At 43.6% G+C, this 14,096-nt stretch overlaps 1 protein-coding gene across 6 annotated transcripts in view; it reads right to left on the minus strand.

Annotated features, from left to right (window-relative positions):
- Window positions 1–8,225: 8,225 nt before the first annotated feature.
- MCOLN2 (mucolipin TRP cation channel 2) overlaps window positions 8,226–14,096 on the minus strand; it is a 61,986-nt gene continuing 56,115 nt past the window's right edge. For 5 of the 6 annotated variants that reach the window (XM_007173029.2, XM_007173025.2, XM_007173027.2 and 2 more), the window contains exons 12-14: window positions 12,945–13,151; window positions 11,432–11,553; window positions 8,226–9,057 (exon numbers count right to left, since the gene is read on the minus strand). In XM_007173029.2, coding sequence (XP_007173091.2) covers window positions 9,021–9,057; window positions 11,432–11,553; window positions 12,945–13,151 — 366 coding nt within the window. In that variant the 3' untranslated portion in view covers window positions 8,226–9,020. The remainder of the gene's footprint in view (window positions 9,058–11,431; window positions 11,554–12,944; window positions 13,152–14,096) is intronic. The other variant, XM_028164209.2, reaches the window with a different exon arrangement.

The following is a 14,096-nucleotide window of genomic DNA, read 5'->3' on the forward strand; positions in this document are numbered from 1 at the left end:
AACCTTAATTTTTATCTCCGTTCACCCAATGAGTCCAGTTTATCCTTTTCAAACCTTGCTGACATCCCTTATCTCCTAGACATTACATCAACCTTGTGAGCTAGCCAGCTCTAACGATGGACTGCCTGGGTCTGAGTCCCAGCTCTGGTGATTACTGCTGTGTGACCTTGCACAAGTTACTTGACCTGTCTGTAGTCTCAATTTTATTATCTCTATTAAAAGGTAAGGATTACCTTACCTTTAAAGGTAATACCTTTAAAGGTATTAAAGGTAAGGATTCTCAGGTTTCGAGCATCTTGACAACTTGTTTAAATCACTTGGCAATTTAATGTAAGAACTGGGAACTTCTATGGAGCTTTTAACACCCTTACAAAGATACGGATTAGTTTCCACTAGCACCAGCATTGTGTGAGTTCAAGGAATGTTGCTTAACAGGGTGTTGTTTGAAAATAGAAGTCACATTTCTCATTAAGGAGGTTAAATATTTTTTTCATGCCATTCAGTTCTATTCAGCAAGCATTATTTAGAAAGCAGGCAGAAGAAAGGGAAGATGAGAGAAAGCTTTGGAGTCAGAAGCTTTGGATTTGAAGCCAGGCTCTGTCACCTAATCTGAAGTTTTCTCTTCAGTAAAGTGGAAATCCTGATACGTAAGCTGTAAGTTTGTTGGGATGAGAAGCAATAATAGGTGTACATAGTAGGCATCCAGCTGAATATAGCTTTTCAAAAATATACTGCTTTTTGTGTGCTTGCTACTCGTCAGGAAACTTGCTATACACATGAAATACAGAAACACAACAAATTTAGTCCTTACCTCTGGGGCTCACCCTCCAGAAATTTGTAATGTTTCTTCACTGAGAAAGGATACTAAGCCAGTCATATATGCTGCAATTCTTTTTTCCCAGGGCACTTTAAAATTTTTGTTTACATTCTTAATTCTCTGAAATTATTCCTTTTTGTGTAGTAAATCTGTCTGATTTTTCTTTTATGGTTTATTTGCAGCTTTAAACTCAGAAAGCCCTTCTCTACTTCTTGGGTCAGATCAATATTCATCTATATTTCTTTCTAGTTCTTTTACAGGCTTAATTTTTCACGTTTAAATCTTTAATCCATCCGGAATTTATTTGGCTACATGGTTGCATGGTTGCTGAATAGTTATCTTTTTAAGACACATTCCTGATGATGCTGGTTGATGAGACTAGCTCATTTGGCTTGTACGCATTTCTAGCTCAATAACTTACTGTCTGAACTGCCTGCTGTGAACATGAATTGCCCTTCTTTGAAAAGGCCCATGGGGTAGAAATATATATCTATGGGGTTTATCCCATTTAGTTGCTTCATTTTTAATGCAGAATAACAAATGTCAACTCTTTTGTCTCAATCATATGCATGTGGAAACTGTGACAGAATATTTTGTGTAAAGGCTAAAGGTTAGGGCCTCCTGAAGCCCAGAGAAAAGTGTGAGAGAGATCAAGCCCCGTCATCACCCATTAGCCATAACCGTGCCTGCACCCAAACTTCCCTCACCTGCCTGTCATCTCTTCCCATGTGCTCATCTTTCCCAGATGGACTATGGAGCCATTTATGCAAGGGAGATAAAAGTCTAGTAGAAGAATCATCACTGATCCACCCATCCCTTCCTCAGTCCATTACTATGGTTCCTTATGTACTGTTCCGGGAACTTGACTCTCTCGAGAAAAGATACAGGAAACAGTCTCCGAGTTAGTCTGCCTGGAAACTCCAATGCATTCTCCCCAGAGATCAGACTCGGGCTGGGCAGCCTCACTGTCCAGGAACAGTTGTGGACAAGACAGTTTACCCGCATGGTGTCTTGCTGGTCACCCAGGGTCACGGTGCTGGTGTAGAGTGCCTGAAGATCACGGTTTGGCCCTCTGAGCACGCTGAGAGGGTGAACCTCCAGCGGCCGAGCCAGGCTGCCCACTGTGCCCCTCAGGAAGCTCAGCCTGCAGAGCTTCGAGAGTTCTCACTCACCACCAGCGCCCAGCCTGGCTTCCCTGACCTCCTACTTTGAGAGGCGAGGAAACGCCTGATAGGGTTCCCACGCCCCGCCCCTCACCCATTCCACGAGTTAAGGAAGGGTTAAGAGTCTCCCACCTCTAGTCCTCACGAGGTGAGTTCACTGGAGCAGGTAGACCTGGAAAGGAGGAATGACTGGGGTTGGTCTCAGCACAAACTGCTGACCTTCTCTGCAGGGGTCTGGAAGGAAATAGTGCACCTGGGCACTCGTACATGCCAGGTTTTCTACATTTGTGAGATGGAAGCTATGCCACCCTCTCCGCCCTGGCTCTCCTCCCAGTCTCAGGCTACTTGAGCCCAGGAATATTCCTCTAACATGACCACGTTCACTACAGACCTCCAAATCACACAGTCTCTCCTCAGAGTCCTTTAATCAGTTCACCCCGCCGTCCCCTAACCCTCAACCTCTCCACACCCCTCTGCCACGCTGTCCTAGCCTAAGGAGGCATCGAGGCAAAGCACCTCCCAGCACTTCCCAGTGACACCGCTTTCCCAGGTGGCCACACTCAGTCTGACCTTTGTGATCCCACACCCAAATCTTGATGGTTGTCCTGGGTAAGGGGCAGGGAGATGGAAACTTCCGGAAGTCTGTGTGCCACCGGTAAACTTCAGACTATAGATGTCAGGCTGGCTTTGTCAGCGGTCACGCCTACAAGTCTCGCCACCTTTACAGACAGAAACTGTGGCTGGTCAAGTTCAGGGTGCTGCAGAGTGGTGTGTGTGTGTGTGTGTGTGTGTGTGTGTGTGTGTGTGTGTGTGTGTGCAGGATAGGTGGGGAGGGATGATGTGGAGACCGTCTTAGATAAGCTTCTTTTTAAATATGTGGGAAGGAGAAATACCATGTGATAGAAATATGCATTCAACCCATTCATCCTAATAAATACATTTCTCAATAATAGAAGTTATGAAAAGAGACCCTCCCTCTAAATGCATAGTCTAAAAGCACAAACTCTCAGGGAAATGACAGGGTATTTAGCAGAGGAACCTTTTAAGAAAGAAAAAATATATATACAGATAGATAACACATATATGTGAGAGCTGGTATATTCCTCAGAGACAGTTTTCAGGCAAAGTTTCTCATTGTGTTTGTTTTTGAGTTTAATTACAGGGTAATAGCATCACTTTTTTTTTTTTTTTAATTTGGATGATTGCAGCCGCTTTGTAACTGATTTTGTTGCTTATCTCATACCACCCTGATCCATCCTTCCCAGTTCTGCCTTCTCTGGTCATGTACCTCCCGGGTCTAAAGCCCTCCTTTGCCATTTCTTGAGTTTTGTCTTCTATCATTTTCCCCAACATGTGATCTATATTCTGACCACCCCAAAACATAGTTTCCCTAACTGGCTGGGTTCTCTCTCAGATGTCCAAGCCATTGCCATACTGTTCCTTTTAGCCAGAAAGCCCTAACCCCCCCCCACCCCCCACCTTACACCATGACCATCTGGTCAAATAAAATGTGTTCTTCAAGTCTCAGTTCTAACATTGTCTACTTCTCCTTCAGAGGTCTTCATTTATACTCCAGGCAGGCAGGATCTACTGCCATTCTGCTCTCATTTAGTACTGTGGGTGACCTTGTATTATCCTTGCTTGGTACGTGGTTGTCCCTCCCGCTAGACACCAAACTTCGTGAGGGCAGGGAGCGTGCCATTCATTCCTTACTTTTCCTTACTTCCTAAGTTCCCAGCACAATGTTGGAAATCAACAAATATGTATTGAATTATAGTCTTCAATAGCATCACCATTTTCCATCTACACACGTCATTATCTAATATTTCCCAAAATTAATGGTGCTTATCACTTCCCTTGCTTAACTTGTCATCCTGGAAATGTCCATGTTTCTTATATAAGTCTACCTTTTACACCCTCAAGCTGGAAAAGATTAAATATCGATAGCAGCTCCCTGATTTTTCTCCAAAGGCAGCCAAGAGCTAAGACCCAACACGCTGTCCTGTTTTCATAGATAACACATGCAGGATAACACAAACGCTCGGTGCTAGGTCTGAAATCAGGCATTATTAATACCCTCTCCTTCTGTAGACCCCGCATGGCAGACTCACAAGTGAAGATGTAAATTCACTTTGTCAAAGCAAACATTTCTCTTGGGGGACATGGGCCCAACCGCCAGGAGAGAGTAATGACCGCAGCCCACAGGAAGCGGGCGATGAGTAATTTACTGCTGCTAGGCAATTAGTGTTGCTAGAAAAAAAAATTGCTTTCATTTAAAATTCTCTGTACACCATATGTATCATGGCTCATGGGATAATTTATGTATCATTAGAAACGAAGGAACATATATCACGCTAACAAATTGTCTTTTCCATCCACCACAGCCGATAGCTCCCAGGGATCTTTAAGAAGTCAGAGTTTTGCTGTCCTTATTATGAAAGGTGGTGTGGAAATGTTCATGTGTACCCATTTATCTTCTTGTTCACTCCCTGGTTCTCTGGCAGAGACAGATGGCAAGAGAAACATTGGCCATCAGTTTCATCCTCTGGTTTGCGCCTCATTTGCTGTAAATGAGCCTATGGTGGAACTGCCATGAGTTGTATTGTTTTCCCTAACAACTTGAGTGTCTGTTTTGAGATTTGGTTCATCTTGAAGTCTTCCCAGTGCTACTATGTTATTTTCTCCAATACACAGCATGCTGAACAATTCTACGGCTTCCCATTCAAAGATGGGTCCTTCATTCTAAAAGCAAATGGCTGCAAAGACCTTGGAGTGAGTGCTTGACTATCCAGTGGGTGGAGCAGGTCCCAAAGGACTTTGCTGAGCAAGGTGGGAGGTCATATGGCAACTAGGCAAACGTGCTCGAGTTTAGAAGAACCACCCTAAGCTGATTCTTTGTCAAGGGAAAAACATGAACTGGAAATTTGGAAGATGAGGCTCTTCATTGATAGGGGGTGGGGGGCAGGGTGGTGCACAGGGAAGGGGGTAAAGGTGAGCAGGCCAGCTCCAACCTGCCAGTGTGACATGGAAACGATGTTGGCCAATATCACCAACCACAGTAGTTTAATCTGTGAAACAAAGATGTGAGATGAGAAGAAGCCCCACAGCCACTTACTTGCGAGAATAGAAACTGAGAAAAATGGTGCACCCAAAAGTCTGTGAAAAAGTTTTCCCACTCAGCTTCACTCTTTCCTTTTGTTACATTTCAATTGTTTTAAAGAAAATGTACAATGCTGGGATCCTAGTGTTTTCCTAAAAGGCCATGCTTCAATCATTTTGTTAGTCGCTGAGTTACACAGTCCCATCATCAGAATTTGCTACATCACTTGTGAGGCCCTCTGTTAAAAAAATATTGAGAATTTCAAGACTGTGAGGGCAGAGCATTAAACCTTTTCAGATGCACAGGTCACACAGCCACGAAGCTGCCTTTTATCAGTACTGAGAGCTCGGAACCTCTCAAGTAGAAAAAAACAAGGAGGGGAGGCAGAGGTGTTCAGCACAAGCTCCAGCACCAGTTCCCACGCCATCATTCACTGTCCTTCCTAAAGTGCCTAAGGTCAGGATGCTGCACTTAGGGTTTCGCCCGTGAGGTCCTCAATCATCCTGTCACACAAGAGCTACTTTGTGCATGTTCTACAATTATGTGAAATTCTAGGTATTTGTTAGAGAAAGACTCTGCGTCATCAGAATACTGTGGTCGAGATGTTCAAACTTCAAGTCAGGGGTAGCAGAATAAGATTTGCTCAAGTTACATGAAAATAAAGGTGGAACCACTGAGTAGTAAAATGGGGTCTAGTTATTCGATGTTATCGGAATAAGTGGCCGGCACATATGAGTGACACAGATATCTGGAATCGTATCTCTAAGCATCACGGCTCTTTATATTGTCAGGAGCAATCCATGGCCAAGACCATAGTAGCAGTTCGGGGAACATACTTTCCCAATGACTCTAGGGCCCCTGAACCTCAGTGACAGCGCTGGGCTATTTTTACAGGGAGGCCCTTGGGCACTACAGGGTGACTGGCTAGTAACCTCTAAATCAAGAGGCTGGATCACTGTGCTTTTCATAAACCTAAGATGCTAAGCCTAGGCCTCCTCGGGCAGGAGGGTGGGTCAGGCAACCCTCCCACGATTGTTATGATGTGAGCCTTCAGCAGGGGTTGGGGACGGTGACTGGAATCTCTTGAAGACCTTTTCCTGAATACCCTTTTTCACCTTTTCACATTTGCTACCTCAGATCAGCAGTAGCTGACCTGTACTTCACACATTCTGACAAATTTGGTTGAGACAGTGGGCTCCTAGCTGAGGACGGAGGGTCTCACCCAAGGTGAAGGACTGGGGATTTGTGACACTTGTACACCTCGGGGAATTTTACCCTCTCATCAGGACTGACAGCTTTGCCCCTGAAGGCAGGGCATTTAGGCTGTTCATGTCCACAGGCTCCTGTACAACTGCGTGAACTTTAGATGCTGAATTGATCACTGCCTCCAGGACAGGGCTGGATGTGGGTGTCTACACACTTAAGAGTCCTAACAAAGTCCACCAAAAGTGTGTGGTGAGCTCACTTCAAACCAAAGATCTTCCTGGCTGGCCCAGGTGATAGATTTGTACATTTGTAGACCGTGAAAGAAAAGCTTTTTGAAGATCTAACATTCACTGAGCACTTACAAGTCATGCCCTGCTCTACTCACTTTAAATTTGACTCATTTAATCCTTGCAAGCCTCACTTTACAGATGAGGAAACTGAGGCTGGTATGACCTGTCCAAGGAGACTCGAATAGTAGGAGGACAGGCACCCAGGCAGACTAAATGTCTCAACATCTTCACTCTTCCACGATCCCATGGAACCTACTTACAAACATGGCAGAAAATCAGAAAAGAATGGCTCAAGTTTCAACTCAGTGCCAGGCTTTGCGTGAGTTACCTGACTTAAATGCCAATCCCACAGTTTAAAGTTTGTCATCATCACTTAGAAGCAGAAAGTAATTTGCCCAGGGCCCCAAAGCTACAGGATAAACTGGGATTTTGACTCAAGTCTGTCTACATGTCCTCCACGCCCATGATCTTTTCTACCACCCCAAGTCAACAGGCCTAAGGATGCTGCATCTGGCTTTGAGCAAGTCACTGCAAGCTAAGGAGGTACGTTCGAAAAGAACAGGAGATCCCATAATGAAACTAATAGGCAGAAAGAATGTGTCTCCTAACTTTCACAGTGAACTCTCCAAGTGGAGGCCTAGGGAAGGAGAGAAAGTGGATTGTCCCAGATGTGTCTATTAGAAGAGTTATGAGAAAACATTGTTCAATAAAATCCAAATAGATAATACAGTTGGCAAGGTGACAATTGTTTAAGATTATTAAAAAGAGAAAACAATGTTTCCACAGATACAGGGTAAACTTGAAAAAAGAGTTTTCTTCCTGAAAGTGTTTTGTCCAGCTGGAGGGAAAAGAAATAAAAGGAAACATGAAAGCCAATAAAAGAAAAATATGAGCATAGAAGACCATCATTAATCTTCAATTCAAATGGTAGTCACAGCGGCATCACAGCGGCAGATTACATAAAAGGCATTAATAGCAATTCTATTCAGAAATAAACGATGTACTGGGGATATACTCAGAGGTGAATAAGTGATCTAACTGCACACTGATTTTGGAGTCATGGGAATGACCCTAGAACCACGGGTTAAATGGTTCTTAATTTAAAAATTGAATATAATTCTTGACATTTTTGGTAAGTAGTTTATAACTAAAATGATAATCTTAGCAAAGTATTTTGTGTATAGACCTGAGTCACCCACCTACAGATTTTAATGGCCTTAACTGGAAGACTTTCCTGGCCTAGATTTGGTGTGGGCACATGAAGAAAGTATGGGGGCATGGAGAGAGGAGTGGGGCACCAGAAGGACTTTGGCAGGGGCTTGGTGGGGAGGGGCAGGATAAAAAGAGGGAGAGCCCTGGGATGAGAGTCCTACTTAATTCAAACCCTACTCTTCACCAGTAAATTTAAAATAGTTGACCCCTAAAATAGCTCAGGTATGAACTAAATCTATGCATGAAGTGATCTCAATCTGAAGTCATTCTCATAAATATTTCTTGAATAACTAGCCCCTATATCTCCTTCACTGTTTTTAAGAAAGTGGGAAATCCCTTTTGGAGACCAGATAGCTGATAGAGATGTGATCTGAATTTTTCACTAAGTGGATGTTAAGAGACAATATATTTTAAAAAAGTAGTAGTAGTTCCATATGTTATGATAAAAATTAATTTAATTTATTTGGGAAAAAATACCATCTTCCTTGCTTGACAAGGGTAAATCCCCACCACAGTGGAGTTTGGTTGTTAAAATGAGTGACCACTGCTGTAGTATAATGTCCACATGTCATGTGTGTACAATCAACAATTAGCACAAGTAAAAAGGTGTCCAAATGACTGTTTCCAGTTTATCCCACTGACTTTGCCGATAGTTTCATATCATGCTGAGAAGAAGACCACAGGAAAATAAGCCAAGAAATGTCCACTGCAAGAGATCTTTTTGTTGATTTAAGTGTAATCTTTACATGGCTTAACAGTTCTCCAGCTTCGAGTGCCTAAATTGTTATTGCAACCAATTTCAGTTTTGTGCAGACCATGAATTAACAAATGTCTTCTAACCCAAGAATCACTTTTAAGACAAACCCATATTTGATGATAAACTCATATCTTCAAATGCATGGCTTTAAACACCATTGTTTTGCACACTCTGAAATGTGATTTTTTTTCCATCCCAACATTGTGATGTCATAAATTAAAAGACTAATACAGAATTTCACCATCACTGCTCTATTACACTAATGCCCAGTAGTTGACTGTGGTCTATTCTTCATCATCCAAGTTTATAAAAAGGAATATTGAAACTTCAGTTCTATTCAGCCAGCTCATAGCCAGTCCTCTTTCCCACTCTGCAATCAGTAATTTTGGAAGTGCTGGTCCAAGCCATTTGGGGTCCCTCTTCATTGTCACTTGATACGGAGACCTGAAACTTGATTATCTTCAGCAGGAGGAGTTTAGTTAATAAGCGTCAAGTGGTCATCGCTTCCATTCCTGTAATAGAAAGGAGGACAAGGAAAGAGAAAAGAGAACAATGGCTTAAAAATCTTTGAGACGGAACAGGAATACATACTCTATCATGTAGGCTTACATAGGTTATTGACATGCTGAGTGTGACATTTAAGAGGAAGAAAACTTAAGAAGGACAATTTACATTATTTGGGGTTTGACTAGATGCTTTTGGCAATTTTGAGGAGCTGTCTACCCTCCATCTCCCTTTGACAAAGCTTCTCAATGGCTAGAACCGCAGATTTTCCTCCTTGTGGTAGAGAAGGAGAAAGGTTAACTCTGCATCTGCTCAACCAAGCACATCTCTCCCAAGAACCAGATCACATTAGAACTAGAAGAGGTTGCAGAGGCGACCTGTTCCACTCTGTTGACACTGGAGGAACCAAGAGGTTTAGGAAAGGTCACGGGACACATTCAGTAACTGGCAGGGTCCAAAACGAAAACCCAGGTGCTCTGACCATCAGGCTAGGGGCTCGGTCAACTATTCAAGGGAGAATCAGTCTGTGGGAGATTGAATCTGTGGTGGTTGCTGGACTGCTTGGTTGAAAAAGAGCAACCTGGCCACGCTCCAGAGGAGGTGGAGCTGTGATAGCTGGGTTGTATGTCATGGGCACTGGAGAGGGGCCCAGACACCAAGTCTTATGATGCCCTTATTCCCCAGGTTCCCTCAGTGAGGTCTGTCTCCAATATGTACTCTCCATTCATAGCCTTCCTCAATTTTATTCCATTCTTAGGTTTCCAGCTGTTAAACACATCCAGGTGTATTTAATTTTTGGTGATTTCAAAGCCATCACTTGTTCCAAGGCCCCAGTACAACCCATTTCCTTCGTCAGGCCCTATGACCCTCACTGACTCTCTGCAGGGTCCATCCAGACTGCCCTAGGTTCCAGGCTTTGATCTGATTATTCAGCTAAAACTGATCTAGCTGACTTCACCCATGACCACCTTCAGCCACTTCTGTTTTTATTTTTGATATCCTCTTTTTTCAAAACTTTCAGCATCTTAGTTCTTCACATGATTTCCTTTGGTGGACTCTTCTGTTCCATTTAATCCTTTCATTCCTCACGATGGGCAGACCTGCCTCCGCACCAGGCACCCTCTCTACAACCTTAGCCTGTCTCAGGAAAGACTGTCTGCTGATGTTGTTCTGTTCTTCTCACCACTCAGGTCCAATCTTATCACTCAGTCTTCCAAGTTCACTCCTTAAATCTTTCACTCATTCCATATGGCTGCAAAGAAATCATTTAACAACCTCCCGGGGCTTTTTGTGGTATAAACTGAGGCCCAAAAATCAAACACCAAAACCTATCCATTACTTTCTAGAATTCACAACTACATTCCCAAATGCTTTTTTTTTTTCTTTACAGTTAACTACATATTAGAAAAGCAACTTTGAGAGACTTTCCTTATAATACAAGGTGCCTCCTAGGAGGCAGCTGCCTATTAAGAAAAGTAATTTCCCTTTATCCTTGCTTCCATGGCAACACTTTAACGCTCTGAGAGGATAAACTGTGATTGTAAAAACTTAACTCTTCTCAGAAGACCTCATTTCATATTTACCAGACATTCTTTGGAAATGCTCCAACATACCGTTTCAAATCCCAAGTTGCAGTATGAATTGATTAACAGAAAATACATCCTGTGATTTTAAGTAGCAATTATGTTCTCCCATCTTCCTTCAGGAATCTGGTTTAGAGAATCATTCTCAAAACACACAAGTAGGGGGTACTTGCAGTTAACAACCCCTACTCCTGACTTCAGACGAAAACAAACATGGGCATAATTAAGAAAATTATCCTCATCTGACCCCCTTTCTAGTCCCCAAGCCACTATGTGGAGGCTTTGCCACTGAGGTCCAGACTATTTTTGTAAGTGCACTGATGAATGGCGAGCAAAGAGCAGGTGATCAGCTGATTTGTGTTTGCAGCCAAGGACATGTATGGCTTCCTCTCAAGCAGGTTTCCTGCTCTGCTCAAGGAAGGTTATTTGTACTACAGATTGCGGAAAGGGGAGAACACCTTTGACATTCCCAGAGCTCCACCTCAAAAAAGAAGGGATTTGACCTCTTCCTTTGGCCAGCTCACCCTCTCGACTTCAGGGACATAGTTCACGCCTTCTCAAAACAGTCTCATAATATTCCCAAGAGATTTCAACCATGTCATGTACCTTTCTACCTTGTTTTATAAGAAACAATTCATTTCTAAAGCCAATTACAGTGGGAGGAAAGCAAGGAGGGATGCATTATTTCCCCCAGTCAGCTGATTCCTGAGTGTAGCATTTGACCTGGGAGGACTCTTTGTTAAGGCAGCAGGGCGTCTCATCCCGGGAGCACGGAGACCTGACTGAACACGGTACTGACCTCCTCAGACAGCAGATGCAGGACAGGAAGGATGATGACTCTTTCTGACACTTCTCTTTGCTGCCACACTCCTTCAGGAATTCCTGAAGATCCGTGGCAGGAAACCCATTCTGTTGGTATTTCTTTAAAAAGTACACAGTGTTGTTACCTTAGTTATAGCGAGAGAAATTGCTTCTTGTCAACAAACCAAATCCATCTCTGCTAAAATAACTCTCCCACGTCGCTAGCACAGATCCAAGAACTGATATTAACAATGATCAATCAATCTATCAGTCCCTTGAAAGCCAAGCCAGGGTCACCAAGGCTTGAACAGAGAGCCATGGGAACAGAGAGCCATTCAGAGGAAAACTCCAGAAAGCAAGCCATGGTGGGGCAGGGGAGGGGTGTGTTAATTAAAGGAGTGAAGGAAACAGTCAGAAGTCTAAAGTTTTCATGTTAATTGCAAGACCAGGTAAGACCTCCTCTTCCCCACACTGCCCATACAGAGTCTGGCTGGGAAGTAATCCCTATTTCCTCTACTTTTGTAGAAGTTGGTCACTTAGTGAGGTAGAAGGCAGTAGGTCCCTCCAAGCAGACAGAAAGACCCTGAGAGACCCCTCCCCTCACGCTTAGTGAGGTCATGCACCAGGTCACCGGGGCTTGGCGCACTCACGGGGACACGGCCGCGTCAAGGACAGGCTCGCACGGTGAGCAGGGCACTGCTCGTCTCCCCACGGCCAGCCCCGCTGCGGAGCCAACCACCCATTCCCACAGGAACACGCATCTCCTCGCGCACAAAGTGCTCAGAAGTATCTCCAATGGACTGTCTTCTTCTGAGATAGTCTGAGAAGGGTTCAAGAAGAGGACGACACCCCAAGACATGGACACGGCATCCCTGGTTGCTCAGATGTTGGCCCCGAAACAGGATTTTCTCTGAGCATGACCATCTGCTGCGGAGACACCACTGCCCCCGAGGCAGAGCTTCCTTCACGCTACAGATAAGTTAAATGGACCTAGTCTGACAGGACACACGACCCACCGGGTGGCTTAGGAAGGCAGGAAGCTAAACAGCCACAAAAGCCTTAGCTTTCAAAATTTAAAGGAAACCTGCACCACACGAGTGGCATCCAGTGTATGAGGTATGCCAATATCTGGACACTTGTCAGGATGACGGTCACCCCTTACCACTGAAACTTACTACTCAAAGTCTAAGTTCTGGGACAGACAGGTACACCTGTCAGTGCCAAGACCGACAGCCCAACTACTTAATTTACCAGACTCAGCCCATCTTTACCCATTTCCTTTCTCTTTCCCACCACACCTCCAAACCAATCCACTGGGCACCAGGGACAATGTCCTAACTGCATATTTAAATTAACCTCCAGCATCTAAAAAGTTTCTTTTCTACAAAACCTCAAAATCTAAGTAAAACTACAGTATTTTAAGTAAGTAAAATATTATAGTATTTTCCCATGTTCTGATCTATCCAGAATTTGCAATAGTTTTTTGGCAGGAAATAATGATAACTGCTTACCTTAATGGTGTCATAAGAATCTGTAATAATTGCAATGAAAAGGCTGAGAATCATATATATGAAAAGACTGATGAAGGAATATAAATACAGGCGACTGAACAGCCACACCAAGAGGCTCTTCTGCTGGATGTGAGCAAAGGTTGCATACATGTCATCACCGTTGACCAGAGAAAACAAACACTCAGCAACTGTGTTCAGATTTTCAAACTGTGAGGAGACCAAAAGTAGTTTTTGAGACATATTAGCCAAAGAAGCAGAGTTAGCTGGTTTTGTTGAAGATGTTGCTGCCATTGTTATTAACATTCACTTTAGGGAATCTGGAATACCACCCGTAGGAAAGCGTTACTCAAAACTTTCCTCCACACTCACAAAGATCATCTCTTGACACTTCCCTCAGTTTTTTTCCTTTGCACTTTTTATATATTTGTGGTCATATCATCTAACAATTTGGGATCCAGATTCTTCTTTCTTTTCTATTTAACATAGTCTTATGTTATTCATACTTAGCATTTGTTAGATAATGGAACCACTCCTTGGAAATGTCAAATTTAACTATTTCCCTGTCACTGGACATGACAATCATGTTTGCTATTATAAAGAACAATGCAATGCACGTTTCTCAGCATAACGTTTTTTTCCTATTACTGGGTGTAAGCAATTAACTTTTTTTTTTTTTTTTGGCTGCATTGGGTCTTTGTTGCTGCACGCAGGCTTTCTCTAGTTGCGGTGCATGGGCTTCTCATTGCAGTGGCTTCTCTTGTTGAGGAGCACGGGCTCTAGGCACATGGGCTCAGTAGTTGTGGCTCACAGGCTCTAGAGTGCAGGCTCAGTAGTTGTGGTGCATTGGCTTAGTTGCTCTGCGGCATTTGGGACTCTTCCCGGACCAGGGCTTGAACCCGTGTCCCCTGCATCGGCAGGCGGATTCTTAACCACTGCGCCACCAGGGAAGTCCCAAAGTGATTAACATTTTTAAAGCTACAATCTGCCAAACGGCTTTCTGAAAGAACTGCAGACCACCAGAAAAGGTGGAAGGGCCAGAGACAGAGGCTCAAGAAAATTGTGCTAGATGAATGGCTTCCCTGTAGCCTTTCCAAGCTCAGGTCCAGGTAATTTTAGAGTCTTAAATACTAAAGATTACCAGAGGTGGGAAGG

The sequence above is a fragment of the Balaenoptera acutorostrata genome, chromosome 1 (genome assembly GCF_949987535.1).
Source record: "Balaenoptera acutorostrata chromosome 1, mBalAcu1.1, whole genome shotgun sequence".
Taxonomy (NCBI): Eukaryota; Metazoa; Chordata; class Mammalia; order Artiodactyla; family Balaenopteridae; genus Balaenoptera; species Balaenoptera acutorostrata.